This window comes from Lagopus leucura, unplaced genomic scaffold, assembly GCF_019238085.1.
Source record: "Lagopus leucura isolate 7727_CA_CO unplaced genomic scaffold, USGS_WTPT01 Super-Scaffold_100157, whole genome shotgun sequence".
Taxonomy (NCBI): Eukaryota; Metazoa; Chordata; class Aves; order Galliformes; family Phasianidae; genus Lagopus; species Lagopus leucura.
Genome location: NW_024962334.1, coordinates 5,143,624 through 5,166,775, shown reverse-complemented (window position 1 = coordinate 5,166,775; position 23,152 = coordinate 5,143,624). Strand labels below are relative to the sequence as shown.

At 39.8% G+C, this 23,152-nt stretch overlaps 1 protein-coding gene across 4 annotated transcripts in view; it reads right to left on the bottom strand.

The window, feature by feature from the left end:
- Positions 1-5,138: 5,138 nt before the first annotated feature.
- The window catches only part of SEPTIN7 (septin 7), a 73,474-nt gene continuing 55,460 nt past the window's right edge, over positions 5,139-23,152 (bottom strand). For 3 of the 4 annotated variants that reach the window (XM_042888290.1, XM_042888287.1, XM_042888289.1), the window contains exons 7-15: positions 21,390-21,507; positions 19,514-19,606; positions 18,215-18,311; positions 16,624-16,675; positions 15,608-15,733; positions 11,397-11,417; positions 8,723-8,858; positions 6,690-6,829; positions 5,139-6,169 (exon numbers count right to left, since the gene is read on the bottom strand). In XM_042888290.1, the coding sequence (XP_042744224.1) occupies positions 6,130-6,169; positions 6,690-6,829; positions 8,723-8,858; positions 11,397-11,417; positions 15,608-15,733; positions 16,624-16,675; positions 18,215-18,311; positions 19,514-19,606; positions 21,390-21,507 (823 nt within the window). In that variant the 3' untranslated portion in view covers positions 5,139-6,129. The remainder of the gene's footprint in view (positions 6,170-6,689; positions 6,830-8,722; positions 8,859-11,396; positions 11,418-15,607; positions 15,734-16,623; positions 16,676-18,214; positions 18,312-19,513; positions 19,607-21,389; positions 21,508-23,152) is intronic. The other variant, XM_042888288.1, reaches the window with a different exon arrangement.

Here is a 23,152-nt window from a genome sequence, read left to right as displayed (position 1 = left end):
GGCCCTCTAGAGAAAAAAAGGAAAGAATCCTTAGGGGCATGGTTAGGATTGCAGGACTAATCCCCTACACTTTGCTGAGCTGCAGGGATGGCCTGCCCCAGCCTCTGAATTAGGTCAGTGGAGCTGTAACATCTGGCAGCATCCTGCTGGAATTAGGCACAAACACCACCCTGATGCTTTTATGTAAGTATGCCACGATGGGCCAACGTTTGCTGTCTGCACAGCTACAGAGACAATCTTTCATCATACAAAACCTCACAATCCAACTCAGTTATCTGGATGCTTCATTCTCCACTACAGGCTCACTTGTTTTGTTAGCTCCTGCGGTCCCAGAGGAGAGAGGGAGAAGGAAGTGCTCCCCAGCTTCCCTGCAGGATGTGCCAGCTATGGGAAACTGTCTGCAATTTCTCAAACTGCCTGCCTGAGAAGCTGCTAAAATACAAACATATGCATCAGCGAAACAGGGAAAAACGACCTACCTTCTCCAGCCAGGGATTATGGCTCTAATTCAAGATACTTGCACACTGCATTTCCAAATTTGCTTTAGAGCAAGGGCAAACTGATCCTACGAAACGCAAAGGCTGCAGGCAGAGCCTGGTGTTTCCTCAGCCGAGGAGAACCAGGAGAATCAGGAGAACCCCTCGGCGAACACAGGCAGACTCTCATACGCTGGAAGATGTTGCCACCTGCTGTTTAAATGGAGGATGGGCTTAAATAGTTTGCGGTAATTGCTGGGTTGGAGCAGCTGGAGCAGCCTGGCGGGTGCAGGAGGGAAGCACCGCGCATCTCATGCACTCAGGCTGACTTTCTGTGCCGTATCCCAGCTCTTACCGCAGCTTCTCCTCCACTGCAGCTGGCAAACTCCACCCGTAGGACCCTCCATTTCTCCCTGCAGTTTTCTCCCTGCAATCAGAGCTGCAGCGCCACCAGAGAAGCCCCCTGAGAGCCCCTATGGCTGGTCAGGGCCACCTCTGCTCTGCTGCTCCCGGGACAGGGTGAGGGTCTTGGGATGATGGGGAGCCAGGCTGGGCCAGGCCTGGGGGTCCAACAGCACATCTGATACAGAAGTATTTATTATTATTGGGTTTTGTTTTTGAAGAGCTATAAAAAGCACTTAAATACAGCAGGAGCAGGTGGTGAACTGCTGCCCTGATTTGCAATTCAAAGAATTAGGTCATGGCATTGAGGATAAGAGCGTACACAACTATGCACATTGGGCAGGATTTCAAACAAATAAACAAACAAACAAGGCCCACGTTTTGCTGGTAGGTGGCTCGGCCCAAGGGAGAAGCAGCTGGTGCCACTGCAGGTGCAGCCAGGTGGGAGTGCTGTTCCCCGTGGTGCAATGCTGCTGGGAACCATCCACCCCACAGCAGCTGTGTGGAAGGGAGAGGGATGCTGGGGAGGGGACAGCAGGGCTGGGGAGAGCTGGGCTGCAATGAGGATGGCTACACTGAATGGTTCCCACTTTTGAACAGCATCTCCTCCAGCACAAGTGAAGTTCAGATCAGCAGAGACCTCACCACTTTATCAGCGTGGTAGAAACCAGGGACAGCGTGAAGCAGGGCCCGCTGCACCCAGTGGGGTTGAAACAAAGCAAGGAGCAAGCTGCACCCGGAGCAGGGCAGTTCTCACCTGGCAGTGCACAGCCAGCCCCAAACGGTGCTGCCCTTGCAAGACAAGAACACAACCCACTAAGCAGAGCATCAGCTGCTGCAAGCGCAGGATGGGCTCTGTAAAAGCTGCAGCCGTGGCACTGGGCAAGAGATTCTGGGCCACCTCTCCCACACAAAGTGTTTGCCACTGCTCACACGTACTCATGAGAAGCACACAGAAGAGGCAGCTTGGGGAGAAGCGATGCAGCAGCTTTCAAAAGGAACTGAATATTTTAATATCTACATGGAAGCTTTGGGCAGCAGACAACACATCTCTTCTACCCATTAGTAATCTTGAAAAACCCTCCCATCCCGCCCTTACGTTGTCACACAGCTGCTCTTTCCATCCCATTGGCTTCCATGGAGGCTACTGCTAGCTGACTGAGGAGGGAACTGGAGAAGCCAGGGGAATAACATGTTCTTAATAACGCAAAACCACAAGTTTTATCTTGATTTACAGCCTGGCTATCTTAGTGCACACAGAAAGATGATCACCTGCATTAGGAAATTGCCCTGGCAGCACATAACACGTTGTGGCTGCCTCAGAACTCTCTGCATGACAGCACTGAGGTGATACATTACACAGAGATAAGAGAGCTCGAGTTGCACACCCTGCCATGAGAAGGGATAAGATTTCTATTCTATCTGCCAATGTCTGCCAGCAATTTCTTACAGTACTGCTTGAAACAAGACATGATGGGAACAGACGTCGCTCCGAAATCACAAGGTGGTTACAGCCAGTGGGCGAGGAATCCCATTGCCATCCTCTGAAGAACATTTCTACCATTTCTATTAGAATATAGTTCACATTTCAGAAGAGGGAACATTTGGACCTAGCTGGAAGCCACACAACCTGCCAAGGCTGCATATTGCCTTGGAGAAACAACCGTGTGCTGACAGGAAGGATGGCTGGGAAAATCCACAGTACAACACAGCATTTCACAAGTGCTTATTCCTCAAGGTGCATCAGCAGCTCCTTTCAGGAGTGGCAACACAGCAGGTCTTCGTGATGGGTGGCCACCAAACCCAGCAGCCACTTGGCAGGAAGGAGTATGGGATGAAGCATGGTCGGATTGTGGAGGAGGGAGCAGTTGCCTTTAGAGAACCTTAAACAGCATCAGGTTAGGAAAACTGAGATGCTGGAAATGTAAGCTGTATCAAGAGAAGCTTGGATGCGTTAAGGATACTCTGGCAGGAAATCTGAGATTCGCATGCAAACCCGGCCCTTGAGGGAAAGGCTGCCCTTAGCTTGGGCACTAACAGCCTGCCCTCACCACCCAGGGACGAGCAAAGCCCAACAGCACTGTGCAAGCTAGGAAGATGAGCCATTCATACACCAGCTGGTTCTGCGGGCTCAGCTGTACCTTCTGCTTATTTCCCAAGCACAAACTGATAATCTCCCACCCCACTCTTGGTTTCCATGTTGATTTATTTGCACTGGTTTGTGGTTGAACCAGATCGAGGTGCACACTGAATCAACAGGACAAAAACAACCTTCTTGTCAAACAACTAAGGGCTCCCTCATGCTTATTCTGGATATTAAGATTGCCTCACTCCCTAGGATGCCAAATAGAGGGGTGGTGTTAGCGTTGCCTCAGCAGCATGAGCACATGTGTCACTGCTCAGGTGATGTGAGCTCATAACCTGAACTCCAGAGGCACAACACACAGCCTCTGAGTGACTACAGAAGGGCACCACCTGGTCAGTGACCACCTAATGGAAAACTGCCGTGAAAATGAAACCTGTAACACTGCTACATCTGAACTCAACAGCTGTGCTTTGCGCTGGAAGCAGGAATGTCAGCAACCAGATCCTCAGAATGCTGAAGCAGAACCCCGGGTAGGCAACATAAGCAACCCAATGAGATTCGTGCCATAGCAGAAAAAAAAACACCCTACATTTGTGGTCTTTTCATGCTATATACGTATATACACACATGCTTCTTCCTATCTCTCTCTATACAAAGTAAATGTATAAACATAAATGTGTGGGCTAACGCAGCAGCTGACGTGGCAGCCTGCTTGCAGTGCCATGCACAACAGAACTGACCATAACTTTCCCATCCTCCCAACTTGCTTTACACGTTCAAAACTGAATCGAGATCTTCTTAAAACAGTAGTGCCTCTGCTAGCCTTAGGACTGCCTGAAGACTACATTACTCTAAAACAATCAGTGTGGACAAAACAGCCAGCTGAAGTACAGAACTGCTCCTAAATCCATCACGCTGCGCCTCACCTGTGTGGGTGGCATTTAACAGCACCTGGTAAGGGATGCAAGAGACACAGCATGAGCCAGTGACAACCTGAGTGCAGTGGGCTGCTGACCAGCTGTGATCAAAATACCACAGAATATTCATGTGCCCTCATACAGCGAGCCTAAGCAGAGCAATGCCTCATTTCTGATTACCCCAAATGCGTATGGGGGGCAGTAAGGTGGGGACAAAGAGAACAAGTGTGATTAAAACAGTTTGCTGGTAAATTAAACCTCTGCTTCAGAGCAGCTGAGAATGCTAAAGCAGAACCATTTCCACAGAAAGTATGCCCAGAGTTTTGACCAGTTCTCAAAGCCACTCAGAACAGCAACTTCTTTTCCAGGCCGTGGCTTTTGCCTGTTCTCTACATTACCCAATTTCTTGGATCCCACTGGAGCCCAGCGGGGCAGGAGCATCCTCTGTGGTATAGTAGAAGATGAGGGAATTTTGCAATTCTGTTTATTGGAAAGCAAAAACTATGTCCATTCAGTGATAATCACTGTCTTTTCTCTGAAAAGAGAGGGGTGATCTATTTGAAATAAGTTACAAGGAGTCTCTTACACAGACCGCTGAAAAGCTCTTCAGTGGGAAGCGAAGTGAATAAATGACATTTCTGATAAGAGTAACTTGTGTATAAGAAAGTATGGTAGCAGGAGTAATACAAGAGGCATCTGCAAAAATGAGCTTTTCTTCAGTGTTCTGCAGGCAAATCAAAGACAGAATTCCCCAGCAGTTTAAGAAGTTAGCTGCTCTTTAAACACCAAGTTCCCAGCTACTGCTGTTACTAAAATGGACTCGATTCACTTAAGCAAAAGGAAAGAGAAGAAAAAAACCCAACTGCTTGCCAATGAACCTACCAGAAGTCCCTGAAGAGGCTGCACACGTGGTACAGCAGCCTTGCCAAATGCTGCTGGGAGGCACAGCAGAGATGCTGCAGAGCTGAGACCCCCCTGGATCCCAGGCAGGTCGGACGCAGCAGGAGCACACAGACAGCTGCTGCCCTCTCCTGGCAAGAGGATTCTTCTTTCGCCAACACAACACAGCTGGCACCCTGCTGCTGGCTTAAATGAGATGCACAGACAGCTTAGGAGCATTTTCTGTGCCTTACAGTGATTCCTCGGGCAAATCAAAGACAGGTGGCAATCATCTCCGGATGGAAGAGAAGTCAAAGCGCCTCCCAGGTTAAGCACTTGGCTACACGAGTCCTTTAAAACTGCTGGCACCGCACTGTGTAACATCACAACATTGTTTATTATGTGACTTTTTACAATACAAACAAAAATACAGAAATGCAGTATATGAATACAGCTAAATGCGAAACGGTGATTTCTTTTTCTTGAGGCCATATTCCCATCTCTAGTAAAATAAAGAAAGACTGCACACAGGTAGAAACAGGTTGGTAGTTAACTCCACAATTTTGCCTAGAAATGACCTATAAATGCGTTTTCCTGCTACTTACCATAAAATGTAAAAAGGGAGTTAAAGGAAAGATTTACTCACTGGTTCCTACCATATGAAAGAAGCTATACTCTATTTAGGAGGGCCAATATATGGAAAAATATCTAAATTAAATGTTATTACAAAAATGAAGCAGTAATGAGATCCTTCTGGCTAAAGAAGTTACTAAATGAGAATAGCATATATTTAAAGAATCCAAAACATAAAAGGGTTGTTATAAAAAGCTTAGGTGCACTGTAAGCCTACAACTTCTGTTTTTCCATGTGTACTTTTAAACAATGGAAGTGTCAAAAATAGGGTCAACTGTGTTAGACTAAATTACATTATTGTATATGCTGCACTGAATGGAATTCTTGAGTTACAATGATAGGGAAGCATCATTTGCATCATCATTATGGCAATTTATCCTCGCTAAAAACCGTCTGGAGTCCTTGCATCTGTCTCCTGTAAACCGTCAAACCACCAGGACATGATTGTACAACAGTAAAATGTTTCCTTTTGCATTAAAATGACGTCTGTTTAAAAAACGAAAAGGAAAGAAAAAAGACAAAAGGTACTCAGAGCTGTTACTTTTCCAAGTACACAACACCCTAGGCAATTCAAGGCATCTCATTCTCCATCAAAATGAACAAAAATTTGTCATGCTGTTAAATCCATTACTATGGATACAACTGGTGCAAAATTAGTCAAACGGATCCGACAAACACTGATGTCCAGGCTGGCATATTGGCAACTAATACATAACTGGTGGTCAAAGTGATGCATTTAAAATATCTTCCCTTTCTTCTTATTCTTTTCCAAGGTTCTACAACAATATTAAAACAAAACATGTTAAAAACTGAATACGAGTTGTGTGCCTTTTTTATATACAGGTTATGCATTCTGCCACATCTTGCAGGTTGTGATGCACGGTGTGAAAATTTATATAAAACTACAGCAAATATAGTAAAGAAAACTTAAGCATCCATCACAGTATTACCCCAGCTATGGACTACAAGATTTAAATGATTAATTCTTGAAGCCTCAGCTCTCTATCCTTCCAAAGTCCAATATAATCTGACTTTCAAATACAAATAGTTTCTTTTAAGATAGGTCTAGTTATGTTTGAAGACTGTTTTTCCAGATTAAAAACATGCTTTAGAAGCTAACAATACTCCCACCGTGTCCAATACTCGGTAATTAAGTGCAGTTTAAGATTTCTCTTGGATTTTAGGTGGTATTTCCACAATGGTCAAACACCACTGACCTTTATTAGTATGGAAGTTTCTTTTGAACAGAAAGCTACAAAACATATGCTGTGAACTGAAGAGCATGAATCAATTTACCTGGAGGAATTCTGTTGTTCCAAAATACGTTGCTGAGCTTCCCAGTTTGCTTTCTCATCCTCAAACTGGCGACGCTTCTCCTCTAATTCTTTGTGTTGAGCCTCCAAATTCTTTTTCATTTGCTCATGGCGTCGCTGCAGCTATAGAAGAAGTCATGAATGGATTCAGTAAGGACACAAAACACAACAGCTGTGCATTTACAGCAACAAACATCAGCAACTAAAGTGCTAGTGCTGTAGTTTATCTTTAGAGAAAGTAATTCTTCAACCAAAAGCACTAAGTTTGGAAGTAGCAGTAAGAGTAAAATCAAACAAAACAAACACCAAAAGCCATCACATCTCAGAGCCCATGGAAAACACTGCAAATGCTTCCTGAGTTACAGACAGGAGCTGTGGGCAGTTAGATGCTGCAAACAAAAGTAATCCAGAATATTTGATATTTATTGTTAAATAACAATGCACATGTTAAATTACAAAACATGTGAATATCAGTAATGCCTCAAATAATAGTATCTCACTGTTTTCATCCTACAGCTTTAACTGCATTAAGGACCCGTTTGGAAAAACGTTATTAATTTGTTTCTTCCCCAATTAATACGAATTATTAATAATCTTAGTAATGAAATGGATTAGTAGTATTATGAAGGTGAGTTATCTGCACTGTCAGTACAGCATAACAAGTCTCTCCTGGACACTTCTGTTGGTAGGAACTGCAATCAAATGCCCTAGATGCAAGAATGGAAGCACTGTGAGGAAAAGCAAAATCCCATTTGAGTAGTCTAACAAGTGTTTCTATATGAGATGAATAGAAACAGCCCTTCTCCTTTTATCTTCTGAGTCTTACACAAACCCTTCAAAACACTTTAAAAAAAAGCTTCCAACTCAGAACTATCTGCTGTCTACTTTTGAGCATACAGAAATATAATGAAAATTTATGAAGAATGGAGGAGGTAAAAAGAATGAATTACATGAACAGTTAAAAACTGATAATGGAGAGACACGGCTGGTGAAGAAGTCAGGAAGCAGTAAATGAAAAACAAAAATAAAGAGCTTTGTTTTTAAGGTCACCATTTCATTGCAGGCTTATTGCCACAGTACATTGTGGAAGCCAGAAGTATGAATGAGATAAATAAATTAAAAAAAAAAAAATCAAGGCAATGTAACTCCATCAGTACTTAAACAAAAAGACCCCTCGGTTGATGGTTTTGTTCTTCTGGGTTTTATGCTTTGTTTTTCCCCTCCCCTTCTCTGATGCAGTAAATCTTGGCTCTTTACAATACCCAGACTCAGGAGCATTGTAACTACTCTGCCAAATTTCCTCTCTCCCTTAAATCTGAAGCCAAATTGTCTTCTGGAACTTTGACAGTTCTGAACTCCTCCACTGAACTCCTTAAGAGCAGCTGCCTCTTTACAACTCAACATTTCTTTTCTACCTAAATGCAATTTGATACAAATCTCCTAGAAGGAGCACTTCAAGGGGTGCCTGAAACCCATAAAAATGATTGCACTGTCAGGAGTTCAACTGGATGAGACAGAAGAGTTAAATATGTGCAAAATTCACATACGTTCATATGACACAAAAATACTGCCAACAGCACACACTTGTCTTTTCACCTCACTGCTCTCATCTAGATGCTCTTAGATGTTGTACCAGGAATTCCTGAAATGCCTCTTCAGTACATGAGGGCAACTGCTGTTACTAAATCAGCTCGTGTGAAACCATCAAAGTCTCAAGAACTTTAAGTGCACTGGAGAAAACTGCTACAAAATATTCCACAGGAGGAGGAAAAAAGTGGATAAGAAAATCATGAAGTACTTCAGTGTACTGTGACAGTGAAAATGAACAGAGCATGTATAGGAATGTTAAAATTACATTTTAAGTTTGTGCTTACACCATTTCAGCCAAGACAACAAGACGGGAACAAAGAATAACCAAGTTTTCTTCAACCATGAAATAAAAGCTGGAAGACCTTGGAGAAAAAGAGCCATCTCTGCATTTGTTCAGCTTCAAGGACACTTAAGGCATTTGATTACCTCAGCTTCAGAGTCCTTCAGTTTCTGTACTTTTTCTTTGACTTTCATCTCAAACACCTGTTCCATTTCCATCTCCATTTTTTTCATCTTGGCTACATGCTCTCTCCTTTCCTCCTCCATCTGTGCCAATGGGCTCCTGCCATAAATACAGAAGAAGTTAGCTAATCACTTTTTTTTCCTGTTCCATTAGGGCATCTGCAAGAAAAACAAGATAAAAATGCTGAAGCACTAAAATAAACAGCACGGCTGTATGCACAGCCAGCTTAAATTATTTTCTATTATTTTATTAACTATTATGCTTTCTACAAAATACATTACATACAGTATCTCTCCCCCAGCTGATATATCTTGCATTAAAATTAAAGAAGCTCTTTTTTCTTTCTTAAGTAAAACCTGGTCGTGCACAGGGAAGAAATCAAAGTAATAAAAAAAATTAGACATCTTCCAAGTGATCTTCAGGCATCTTGTTCTTTCCAGTTCAAATGTATGCAAAAATTAATGGACAGAAACTTTATGTGGAACAGATTAATAGAAATTTTAATGGTGTTGCAGACAAAAGTCTCAATTTCTCTCTAAATTTTCACTGTTCAAAGTGATTGTAAGTGTAAAGTTAGCATTACAACTGTGTTGAAGGTTCTGGTTTCTACTTCTAAGGAGTTAACTTAGCGAAAAAAAAAGCTTGGGGCAACTGAGTGTCAGTTATTCATGAAGGTGTTAGTTGGATGACTTGACTCTAGAAAAACACTATTAAAGAATAAAAATAATGCAGTTCTTTCCCTTGCATTTTACATGGTTACTACTTTCCTGAGTTGTACTGAATTTTTTAAGGTGTACGTAAAGCTTGCATCTCACATTAAAGTGATACAAGTTTTAAATGACAAGTGTGACATTAAACACCCAATAAAACAGGGTAATTTATGACCCAGTGATAATTCGTACGCAGTCCTACCAGCGACTTTCCTGTTCTTCATCAAACAACAACTACTGGCCTTATTCCAGATCTGAGTAACTGTGGCTTTGGAAAACATCAATTTTAGCCATTTTAGTGGTAAAAATGGGAGGACTGTTGAATATATAGGGAACTGTTACAATCAACAAGCAGGGGGGATCTGCTGTAAAGCATACAACGTTCGCTCAGACTGGTAAATTGTAACTTAGCGGTGGCAAATCTGCCCTCTACTAAAAATGCTTTTGGTGTCAGTGCTTAGAAACAAAAGAACAAAAAACCAATATTCTAAGAGGACATCTAATTGAGGAACTTCCAGTGATGACTGAAGTAAAATCAGCAACATCTATTTTGATTTAGTTTGTCATTCTTAAGAGAATGAGCATACATGCCAAACTGTCAAGACCTGTTGGGACTGCTAATGGCTCAGTTTATCATTATTACTTATATTCAGCTGACCACAAAGTGAAAGTGAAGTATGTCACGTCAAGGCTCACATGAATGGTTTTTCAAATACTGGCATTTCTAAATATGCTTCAAAGTTGATAATTGGGGGTGGTGAGGAGGAAGAAAATGGCTCTTCTGTTAAAAAAGAATTTAAACCTGAACTATTATTTGCAAAATTTGGAACAAACACACAGATCTGAAAGTGATCCTCAGTCTAATGCTTACTTTAGCCATATAAACAGCCAACTGAGAGCAACTTTTGTCAAGGAGAAATTTTGATTAAGCATGGGTCACATATAAAAATACACAAAAATTGTTTCGCTTAAGAAGATGATGAAAGAGAAAGCAAGTAGCAGTATTTCTGTAAGGTTACCAGCTGTCAAAATCAAACTATTCAACTGTTGTTATTTTTTAGGACAATCAAGTTCTCCAACGTGTCTGCTCTTAGATTAACCTGGGACAGACGTGGGAGCAGTACTGTCCTTCTGCTGACAGCCTGGCAGTCTAAAAGAGATGTCATGCAAGCTGTGCTTGGCAGAGTGGCAACAAGTAGTCTGCATAGAAACTCTGCTGAACTCACCAGCAAACATTTAGAGCTGAGATCTTTTCAGAGGTCACAACTTGTTTTTTGTTAGGGCTTAAGTAGCTGCCACAGGTTTACCTTCTATTTCAGGCTAAAATAATGCTAATATATTGAACAAAAAAGAGCTAATCCACACAGCAAGGATGTCAAATGTTCTGTTAGATCAGTTAAGTGCATGGTAACACAGCCCTCTGTTAAAAGTGGAACCTCTGCAAGCCAGTAATAAAATCAAACCATGGTCAGAGAAGATTAAAGTGACTGACTTCTCAGTCCAATGAAGATGGGTAAATTTACAGGTAAGCATGAAAATTCCACTCATTCTTTATTAGCATCTATATTAATTAATAAGATGGATCTTTAGATGGAAACTGGAAGAATTTCATAATTTATGAGCTGAAACAGCTCTCAAATCATTATTAAAATTTGACCATATTTGTTTTGAGGCTTAGCCAGGAAGTTTCTAAGGAGAAAGAACTCTACAGAGATATTTGTCACTGAAAATATTTATTATTTCTTAACGTTTATATTAGCATAGCTTTAGAACAACAAAAAACAGCTAGGGAAAAAAAAACGAAACAGTGCCAAGAGTTGGAAAACAGAAAACTGTTTTAAATGTGAACCATTAAACAGTAAAATCCTTTTTGTGTTTAAAGAATTTTTGTCTAAATTTTTTTGGAAAAATTTAAATGACCACTTACATGCCTTCAACTGTGTCAAATCTAAAAAACAAAAAATACAGAGGCTTAGCTTAGCATGCTTAAATAAAACCACAAAACCAAAAAGCAGTAATTTAAAAAGTCAATTCGTTATTAATAGATTCCTCAAGCTAATTATGTGCTCCCACATAAGCAAATTTTTCCACACTGAAAGGAAAGTGTTAGTTCAAGCTTATTATATTTAAAATTCAGTTAGTAAGTCACTACACCATGTCAATATTAATGCAGATTTGATGTGCAGATATTTTCAGGAATAGTTTACCTACAATACGTAATGCTCTTAAAGCAATTTTAAATATTTTAGTGACACGAACAACCACTTGCTCTAAACAAGTTCTATACACCCAAAGCCATATTGAAGCTTATATACTCGTTAAAAGATTGTCACCTAGTAAAGGTAATTACGTGAAAATCGAGCTTTAATGTCCCTGTGCTGCAAAAAGAGCACTTCAGTCAATGGCCAGCAGAGGTCTCACAGGAGGTTGTGCTCAGCTCTGCTTCACTGCTGCTGTGACTTCCTCCCAGCATGATGCTCCACCCTACCTTTCCTTCTCTCTGGTGAAAGGGAAGCAGAGAATCTTGGTGTTTCAATAAGGCTATCAAAATATTGAGAATATGGTCAGAAGGAGTTAGTAGTCGTCTAAGCTAGACAGTTGGAAGAATCTGTGCATTGTGTATTTTGTGACCCACTGTGCCAGTTGATTGAACAGAGCAGTAACCAGATAAGGATCATCTTCACAGTGTACAACATGACTTGAAACCCACTGAAAATATCAACCTCAAATAGCAAACGGAAAGATTTATCGAATTGAGAACTGCAAATTTCAGAGCAAAGGCAGATTTCAGCATATGGCACACAGTGCTCGTGTACAACTACTGCAGAGTGTTATTTATATACCTGAAGATTACCCTTGATTTTTTTTTTTTTTTAATTAAGACGGAGATTTATCTCAACAATTGGAAGAAATCAGACACTAAATACAAGAAGGGAACATCTCGTGGTGCATGCTGCAGACTGCTCTTCGGCCAACGTGCCGCCTGTACAACAGTCGATTACAGTTTCATCAGAGCAAAGGAGAGAAGTAAAAGAAAACAGCATGAAACACATTGCTTCAAGTCATCCACACAACACTGCTGCAGCTCGTAAGGGGTACTTATACTCATTTTCACATTTGCACTTTTGTTTAAAAAGAAAAGTTAACGGTTGCATGAAGAATAAAGATCTCTTAAGCTCTTAATTTATTTCTAAGGTGAAAAGGTCAAGTCAGTCTTCACCAGCTGCCAGGAGGAGAAGCTTTTGGAGAAGTCCCAGCAGCACAGCTCATACAATCTCCTACATACACTCCCACAGTTTACAAAAGGGGCAGCAGCACAGGAGTTTCCAGAGCCAGAGCTTGTATCTGTGTTTAACAGGATGCTTGTAATACAGCCAGACAGCAGCAGAGCCAGTCTCCATCCTCAGATAGAGACACAGGATCTGTCTCTCATTAAAGAATCAGATTTCCAGAGAGCAAGTTAAATATTACTCCATTTAGAGGCAGGCAGTTCTTTCAAAAAGCAAGCAAACACACAGCATTCCTCAGGGACACATAGATGAAGCATTAATATTTGCTCCTCCTCCTTGTCATTAATTTCCAGAAAGACACACATGGTTACCAGGAAAGTTTTCTTTGTGCTGTATCAATATCATAGATTCAAATGTACGAAAGCACATCAATGCCAAAAGAAGCACATTAAAGCTTAAAAGAAAAAAAGGATGGTAATTAAACATGTGGATAAGGCAGCAAGAGAAGAATAGCATCAGCTACTTCATAACCACTATGTGCACTCATGGCACTTTTAAAAAGTCACCCAGAGTTTGAAGAAAATCTCTAATGAAAGGTTCAAAATGCCCGTTACAGTTTGCAAGACTTTGCTGTCTACCAGATGGATTAATCTACCTGATAAATTATTCATTGAAGGAAAAGAAAAACAAACCCCAAAGCCAACGGCTAAATGTGCCAGTTGTATCTGTTCACCTCAGAGATTCAGTGCCACAATGTTCCCAGTGAGAAAACTGGCTTCAAAAGGCACTTATAACTGTAAAGATTTTGGTGGGACAGCACAGTGATTGAGACTGCAACTAAGCATGCTTCTAAAGCAGAGTAGTTCCAGATATTTGGAGTATGAACTCCAGTGAAATAAAAAGGTACAGCGATGACCTCGGTAACTGATTGGCAAAGATGCACAATGCAAATAGTTTTGAAACTGTTTGGAATAGGTATTCATGCAGAAATGTATCTCATATTCACAGTAGGGGAATAAAAAGCTTCTTTTTTTTTAACATATGATACCTCAGATACGGGTAACAGCCAAAGCTCATAGGTACAGGCTAACAAAAATACAAGCAGGCACAGAACACAAGAAATGGCAAACATTCTTACCAAAGTCAAGACTTTTCTAAATCTAAACAAGCTACTGAGATTGGGAAAAGGAGACAAAATGCTACTAAACGCCATATAAAAAAGAAAATCAAAACAATTTTCTCTGATATCCAAAACTGCAATTGAAGATGTTCCCCTTTTCAGTACAGCGATAGCAAACAGAAAAAGAAAAGTGTAATAACAGCAAGTTAGATAGATCCTGAGGAAGTGAAGAACTTTTTATTCTGTGCTGTCATTAACACACGATCAGTTCATGGGGAGAAAGCAGGCTCCAGTTCTTGCACTCAAGTGTGTTTCCTTCCCTGCTGCACTACTCTGTTCTGAAAAGTGCAAGCTGCCTTACATCCGCCCCAGTGCTTTCCACAACTACCTCATGTAGTAATTTCAGTTCTGAGAGCTGCTCCCCTCTCAGCCCTAACACTGCAATGCTATGAATAGCTTGAGAAAATTCTAACACGCTTGCTACACATGTCCAGAAGCTTTGAGCTGCAAATCAGTACTAAGATGGCAGTGAGAAGTGTGTTATGGATGGCAGTTACCACTGTGCTATGGACTACTCTAGCATTTGACTTCACAACAAACTTCACCTGAATTTCAGCACATTTCTTTGAACAGTTGGTTTAAGTGACATATTCCGTCCTATTTTTGTTAATGCTAAGCAAGGAAGCCTCATTTTCTCTCATTCTACATGCAACTACGCTGTGCCCACTTAAATCATTCTCTCACAGTACTTTCAAAGCATGAAGATACTGTCAAGTAGAAAGTGCTTCACTGAAAGAATGGCTTTGAAGCATTCACATAGATAAAAATAACAGCATTTTTCATGTTAATGGTGGGTAGCTTTTCTTTCTTCCTTCCAGGAAAAGCAGCTGTAACTTAGCATATCACGGGCTGAACAGGAGAGCATCCTGTAATTTGGTTGAGAAATTTGTGCCTAAATAAGTCACAGGAAAGAAGAGCATCACTAATTAGTAATAATTTAATCATTAATTACTGTTGATACATGTAGAACTGAGAAAATGCTTATCCTTAAAAATGTGGCTATTTTCAAAAAGCCTTGTATGTGAGGAATACAAGAAAGCTTGCTTTTGTATCTTCCAGTGATTTCATCAGGTTGGCAAACAACTTGCTGTCAGGGGCAATCAAAATGAGGGTTCGAAAGCAACGACCACCACCCCCTGCACTGCAACTTTACTCCCACCAAAGATAAAAGATGTTGCAATAATTTCACCATCATGATAAGCACCCCTGGAAGCAGGCACGGCTGCCATTCAAAAAGAAACAAAACAGCAACAGTGTCATCTAATGTCAACAACCACAGTTTTTAAACTGAAGTTTCTAAGCAAAGCATTAACCCACTCGTGTCTCAGAAGCATTCCCCCTATTGATGATGCAGCATTCCCAAGAGCCAACAATGCCCAAGGTAGTATAGAACCAAAACCAGAAACAATAAGGCAGTCAAACTTTCCATTACACACCAGTGACATGTAACTTACAACCAGAAGCACTAAAAATGTTTCCTCTTCAGAGCTAATTCCAATTAAAATTCATGGTTGTTTTAACCTATTCAGTTAGACTAGCACAGATCTTAGTGAACAGAACAAAACCAAATAATGAGGTAAGCCAGAAGTGCTGTGCTCAGACCAGGGCGCAACTAAAAGGTAACTGGCTGAAGAACAAAAAAGCAAAATAAAAACTCCCACAACAAAGCCAACAACAAAAAGAAGAGCAAACAGATGAAAGAGCAATACAACTGTAACAAGAACTTACTTCGTTAGCTGCCCTTTATTTTTATTGTTGTCAACACCGTTGTATGTAACAGCTGCCAGCTTTCTGCTTCTGTAGTTCTCATAATGTACATTGTTAGTGACATCCTTCAGGTCCTGCATATGAGTTCTGTCAATAAGTGAAATTCATCAGCTTAGTGCATAAACACAAAATACTACCTGAAACAATATTACATGTTCACTTCACAGATGGACTCAAGCTAATATTTCTCCATTAATGTTCCATATCCCACAATGTCATCATTCATCCATTTAAATTAGAGCTGCCCAGACAGCAAAGTCACAGAAACATCAGGTTATTTTCCACTGAGCTATTTCAATTTTGCTTGACGTTATTCCAAACGTTATTCCAAACGTTAAGTGAGGAAAATGAGAGTTCTGAGAATAAACTTGCAAGTATATGAAGAATAAATAAGAAAGCTGGACATTACTTGTATGTAGGTACTCATGACTATGGCAGGCAAGAAACCAGCCAAAATTTCCTCGCTTCTATCTTTCAAGTGTGCAAAAGATAAATGTAAAGTTCAACATCAACACAAGCATGAGCTTCCTCTAGTATTTTCCCATCATCACTCCGGACAACAGTGAAGCTTAAAAGTCAAATCAGCCATTGTTACAGCAGATGAACTTACTGAACCACTGTGAATATAGGAAGAAAAGCCTCTCAGCACCTAACACCAAGAAGCACAGGAATCTTGCTTTGGAAATTAAAAGATGCCTGCAAATAAGTACACATCAAGACTAACAGACAACTTGGATTTATATGGTGTATCACAACTGAAGAACAAATAATCAGGGAGAGAGGATTACTTAAAAACAAAACAGCAACCCACTAGCATCACTTACTACACATGCGGTTAAACGAGCTCTTACCAAACCTGAATAAAAGCTTACACTTAAAAATGAATTCACTACTTCAAATCCTTTTTTCCTCTGACACATGAATTTCCAACTTGTTACACATCTTAGAAAATGTAATGTTACCCAGAAGTTGCTTACCTTATCAACATGTTCCTCAGAATTGTGAAGTCACAGTGTTCCCCATTTTCAACTGCAGAAAGAGAGGAATTTTTGTTAAGACTCCAACCAAAAAACGTGCCTTTCTCAGAGTAAGGCTTTCTAGATATCATCCACCTTCTAAATTCATTCCAACAACAGATTTCCTCCAGCCTTTTTTCACTTGCACAGTATGTGTGATACCAGCAGGAGAGCATTAGCAGCATAACTTGTATCAGTGCATCCTGCCAGCCGAGTTCTTGTGTTCCCTGAAGCCATACGACCACAGCAGAAACACAGTTTTGTCACTTTCACCATCTTTATGATCCTTTGAAGGCCCTGTCAGTACAGCTGTGATTAAGGATCAGACATTAACTGAAGACCTCAGCCTAGATCCAGCTATGTTCAAAATCTTGAATAAAGCAGACTTTATGAGGGCATTTTTTCCCTCCAACACCACAAAGGAGATGCAAAGTCTTCATCTGAATTTTCATGTAGTTTTGCTGTTCACCAAATAAGCAAAGGAAGGCTGCACGCTCAATTTTGCAAAGGAATTTAAGTCCTTTTAGTTAAGCTGCAGTTGTTCCCTTTCAAAAAAATCATACAATCACTTGAGTTTGAAACATTTCTGACGTTTGTTTTAAAATAAAGAAGAGCTGCACCATTTTGTACATTTCAAAACACTAACGCAAGAGCCTTAAAATAAAGCTTGATCCATTCTGGTGCAGCTGGTTTTTACTTTGTGCCAAACCTCATTTCCTGCCAGACATGCACTTCAAAGAGCTACAGCATTGCTCTTTAAAGTACTGGTCCATACTGTGCTTGGTTTCTTTGCTGTTTTACACTGCATTGAATTGATAGTCCTTTGAAGGTAAAAAATGTGAGAAAAACCTTCTCTTTATTCAGTACATGCACACTACAAAGAAAAAAAAATGCAGACATCATACTATCAAGGAGAACAACACAAGTTTATAACCTTTATTTCACTATATGGCTTGGTGCAAGCTTTATTTTCCACATGTCATTTCAAACAGGTGAACAGAGTTAAAATACAAGTAATGGTTGCCAAAAGAACAAGCCATCATCTTAAAAACTTATTTTCTAGAGTAGCTGAATTTTAACACAAAAAAGGGAACTATAAAAACTACTCAATTCAATACTAAGTACCTTCCTGCCATTATGCCTCAGCAATTAAGAGGCAAACATTTTAAGAAAAAACATCTGTCCAGAAACTTTAAGTTGAATTTATGCTAGTCAAGCACATCACATTAACATTTATAATATGAACATCCTGGAAAGTAGAATTCAAGGAATGAATATATTTCATATAAAAGAAATTAAAATAAGGATACTAGAGAAGACTTATTTTAAGCCTCATCTTACGTAGGAACTGCAGTAAGTTAAAGGTTTACAGTTCCTCAGTGAAACTTCAACAAAATTCTGCTTGCAAAATTATGTGTTGCTGAACCTCTATCTCGTTCCTGTCAGAACAACAAAAAATAGTATATTCAAAAACACATTAAGTTAAGCATTCCAAATAAAAGCTAATGTCCTAATATGCTTCAGATGGCTACAAACTGCAAGAAAGCCTTACCTTCTGCAACACCCCATGGGTACTGTCTTCCTCTAACTCTCTTGCCGTTGACTTCAATGATTGTATTACTACCTACCACAGCCAGAGGTAAACGGTCCTACAACAGAAAGCACTGCTTTAAGAGAAGTAATTCAACATTTCCAATGCAGATAGCAAAAGCATGATCGTGTATAAACTAGACATAAGGCAGTTCAGTGTTGTGACACAGCAATGCAGTTTGCCCAGACCACATGAACATTCCTAACCTCCAAGTAGTTTGTTACACTTTTTATACACATGCACACTCCTTTGAAATCTGCAGACTGACACATTCTGTAAATCTGGCTAAGAAATACTGCTGTCATTTGGTAAGCTAAACAGACTATTTAATCTTCTTGCACAGTAATTATTTATCAACTCCTACTGCCACTGGCTACAATGATTACTACTCAGACTGGATTGTTCTACTCAGTTTTCTAAGATTTGCCAAAGAACTGCTTCAAGTTCTTGTTTTCAGCTGAATCAAAAAATCTCTCAAGTGTAACAAGCAAAGTAGCCAAGAGCAGCTTCAAAGAGCTGAAAGGAACAGCATACACAGATCAAGTATTCGGGGCTTTCAGTCTTGCTTTTATTCTTCCTCTTCTCCTTCAGGCCAGCATATCTTAGTCCCAGAATAGCTTTAATTTGTGCTACTTGTGTTTTATTTGTCTTAGGCAACTCCCACAATAACAAAGGATGTAAAAGCTTTTACAGGCTGCTAAAGAGCAAAAAGAAGGAACAGCTGCAAGATGGACTCCAACATACAAGAAGAAACCAAAAAACACAAGTAAACAAGAAGTCTTTCAACAGCCTGAGGGCACTATGGATTGTCTTTAGTCATTCATCTCCATTAAAGTTTCAGAAGATCAATTAGTCAGACAACACTTCTAGTAAGTGTAATGCACACACTTCATGCCACTGCACACCCTTCTGAAAGAGGATCCTTGCTTCTTACTAAGCAGAATGTGTCAGAATGTGGCAGGTGGATAAAAGTCAAAGAGGGATGGAATAAATAAAAAGCAAGTGATCTTTAAAAGTTAATTAATGAGAATGTGATCTAGTGTTGTCAATAGGAATTTCACTCGTGAAAGGGCTTAAGCAATCTCTGAGAAGAATTTCATTCCCTCAGGTGGAAAGCAGCAATTCTCAGAACAGCCATACATCTTTCTTTTCCATCCTCTAAAAAATCTGGTGGGCTCCCTGCTAAGGACAGAGCTTTTCATTCTCCATCCTCATTCCAGAGAGAAAAGGACAGCAGTCTTTGAAAAAAGAATTTCTTACCTTTATCTTTTTAACAATCTTGTTTTCTTCTTCATCATCTGTTTCTGGAAATTCATATATTTTAATTTTGTGTTCTTGGATTTCTTTCATTATCTGAAAACCAAAAACATTATTTGTTTGAGGAAGTCACACTTTTAAAATAATTTATTTCTTGCTGCCAGCTGATTCTCCCTCTTTCTGTTTGACTGCAAGACCTTTTTTCCTTAAGTTAACATCATGACACTCGCACAGGTTTAACACCACGAGGCTACTCCAAGGGATTATTAGCATGACCATCACTTCTTTGGCAGGAGAACACAGCTCAGCACTGGAGATTGCACAGCTGATGGAATACTGTCCATCAGAGCAAGGTAGCAGAAACAAACTAGGAGATTTATATTGATATATGTGCAAATGCAAAAACTAATATAGCTGAAATTTTCAGGTTGGTGTAGGAATTGGGCAACCTACCAAAAAAACCCAAACCCAAAACAATAACAATAAATCTGTAGGCATACTTTAGCCCTTTGAATTCCCACACCTATGGTTTTCTGTTCCTAGCTCACTCAAGCATCGCTTGCTAGAAGTAAGATGACCCAGTTTAGTTGATAGTTTGATTCTAGCAGCAAGATGTACTGAAAACACTTGCAAGCACTAATGAAAACGTAAGAATAACCGACGGCACCATCAAAAATGAGGCTGCACTGTTTTGGTGCCCGATTTATCTGAAGCATAATTTCAGAAACAAGCTGATTAGTTCTACAGAATTTTAGATGGAAAAATATTCGACCATTCAGCTTTCAGCTACATGGTTTTGGAGACTGTTTCTGATTCACAGCTTAGCAATCTCAGAGAATATCAGTTTCTAGTTCAGTCAAGGACTTATTTTCAATTTCATTTTGGAAAGTCTGCCCTAATTAACATCAGCTCATTGATAAAACTGTGCATGTAGTAAGAAATATGCTGCATTCTACATTATATGGGGTTACATCCAAAGGAAAACACGTGAGAAGAAACCAAAACTGTCTACAGCACCTTGACTAAGCTTCTCCAAGGCAGGAAATGTCTTCTCATATTCAGTCTTGTATCAAGAATTTTACATGGGGCATCTCTCTTACTATCAACGTTTTGAAGAATCTGTTACTTTTAAAACTACAACTGGACACAGTTTGATGAAACCAACCTAAGGTCTTGTTCTATCATGTTCTGTGTCCTCCTTGTCCTCCTTGTACAATATAGGGAAGATTAAGTGTTCTGATGACATAGCTGAAGTAAGCCAATTGGAAGCACTACCACCAAATTAGTAAAAATGCAAAGCAACAATGTCAATTGTATCAATGCAACAGTTATCATCTTTAAAAAGTATTGCTACAGACAAGACTGACTGGCAGATAACTTTTTCTCATCTACTGATGCAACTTTAATAAATCTACAGCATTCACTTTCACGTTGACATGTTAATAGCAATAATGTAATATTTTAAATATTGGGTTGTTTGTGTACAAGTTTTGGGGGATTACTATTTTTTTGTATTTTTTTCCCTTTTCTTTTTTTTTTCCTTTTCTTTTTTTTTAAACTTCTATTGGGCACCTAAAGCTTCAAAAGCCCTTCCTCCCTGGCCCTTCCTCCCTTACTGATTTTTATCTCAGCAGTGATATACTTCACCTGTCAAGAATCACGTTACACTTAAATCATAGAATCTTCCCCCGAGGACAGAAACAAGATTATTTCACCAAGAAATACAATTAAATCTAGAGATATAAATTACTCAGCTTTGCTGTCTCGAGTCACTGCTCCAGGGTTTGAACCTTGCATGTAAGAAGTTAAATCTCGCCATTTCCATAAGGACCAGGTTACTAAGTTATCCCACATTGTAAATATTAATCTTTCAGCTCACCTGTTTTTTAAACTGTTGGCATTCCTCAGGTGTAAGTGTGTCTGCTTTGGCAATAAGTGGAATGATATTCACTTTTTCATGCAGGCGCTTCATAAACTCTATATCCAAAGGCTTAAGTCTGTAAGACAGCATTAATGAATATAAATTGCAAGGCTTTAAACTAGAACATACTAATTATTTGAGATTTGTCTTGACAGCTATTCTTAAAGCACTGATTTATAAGTGACAGATGCTTGAATTTCAAAAGACTACCTGTAATTGCAATAGGAAATCCCCCACTATAGTACAGTGTTAGAGAAGCTAGTCATCAGCTAATAGTTACAGAGACTTCTGCTAGAGGAAATTACACTGACTTCAGCATGTGATAAAAACTCTCCTACTAAGGTTGCAAAGCTCACGAGTTGTTTTTTAATATTGTGTTGTTGAAGACAGTTAGAATTGCCTACGTGCAATCAAAGTAGAAGCATCTCATCTCCAAAGTACTGTGTTTAACAACAGTGTTATCAAAGCTGGTGATAGCACCTTAAACTAAACATCCACCATATGGTTACAAAAGTAACACCAGTGCAGGTCAAAATGCTCAACATTTCCTGCTTGCTAAAGTAAAGCCACAGGTTTCAATGTATTAATGCCTTAGAATTACAGCAAGTTTAGTCAGGCTTAAAGGATTCACTTAAAGGATTTAACAAGATTATTTCTCATATTAAAGAAATTAGGATTAGCAACAGATTCAATTGGTATTCAAGTTTAGCTTCTCCTCCAAATCACATACACACATATATAAATGAATAAAGAAAAAGCCAAAGGAAGCGTATTTCATTTCACTTTTACATCTTCTACTTGCCACTGAATCTCTCAGCTTCTCAGCATGCTTCTTTTCAAGCACTAGCACTAATGGATGTTGAGTTTCAAAGCACTGGTGTGACTATCTATTCAGCCAAATATGCTTTCCCTCCCCTCATCTCAAACAGCTACCAAAGCCAACACCATGCCAACGGGCAGCCATCGAAGCAGAGTAGTTCCAACTTCAGCACTTGAGACTCAGACATGGAGACTTCATGTGAAGATCCTAGAAGTGCAGGAAGAGGCTGCAATTCAACCCCCATCTACCAGCCTCTTCTTTCTCTCCTCCTTCCCATACCACCTAACTTGTTAGCTCAGATGTTTGTGTGGAGATCAGCTACCAACAGTGAAACACATTAAATGGAAGGACCAGAAGTTGCATACAGAAGTTGTAGCAAGCCTGCTTTTTACAAAGGCATTAAGTCATTAGGACAAACAAAAGCAAGTTCACCTACAAATGCTTTAATTCACTGTGAACAGACACGTGCACAAAGGTGACAAGTATTTGTTTGACGAGTTGTATGGGCTGCTGTCTTCACAGGAAGCACAATGGAAGACTGCACCACCACAAAAGCCAGGTAGGAAGTGAGTAATGTCCTTTCAGAGAAGAGAGCAGTATGAAAGAGGAAATTAATGCTAACGGAAGCACCGATTCTCTCTGTGCTCCATTGATTTCCTTAATTACAGAACACCTCCAATCACTCACCTCTAAAATTGAAAGACACAAGGTAAACCTAACTCAATGTTGAATTTTTTCAAGAACAACATACAGTATCACTATAAGGAACATTTTACCAGCTTCTACACTAGCAGTCAAAACTAAAACTTGATTTATCTGAATTTTCCCATGCAAACAATTTGTACCAATGATGGATTTAAAAGCCTTCAACAGATAAAAGCTGGGAGAAAAAAAGACTTTT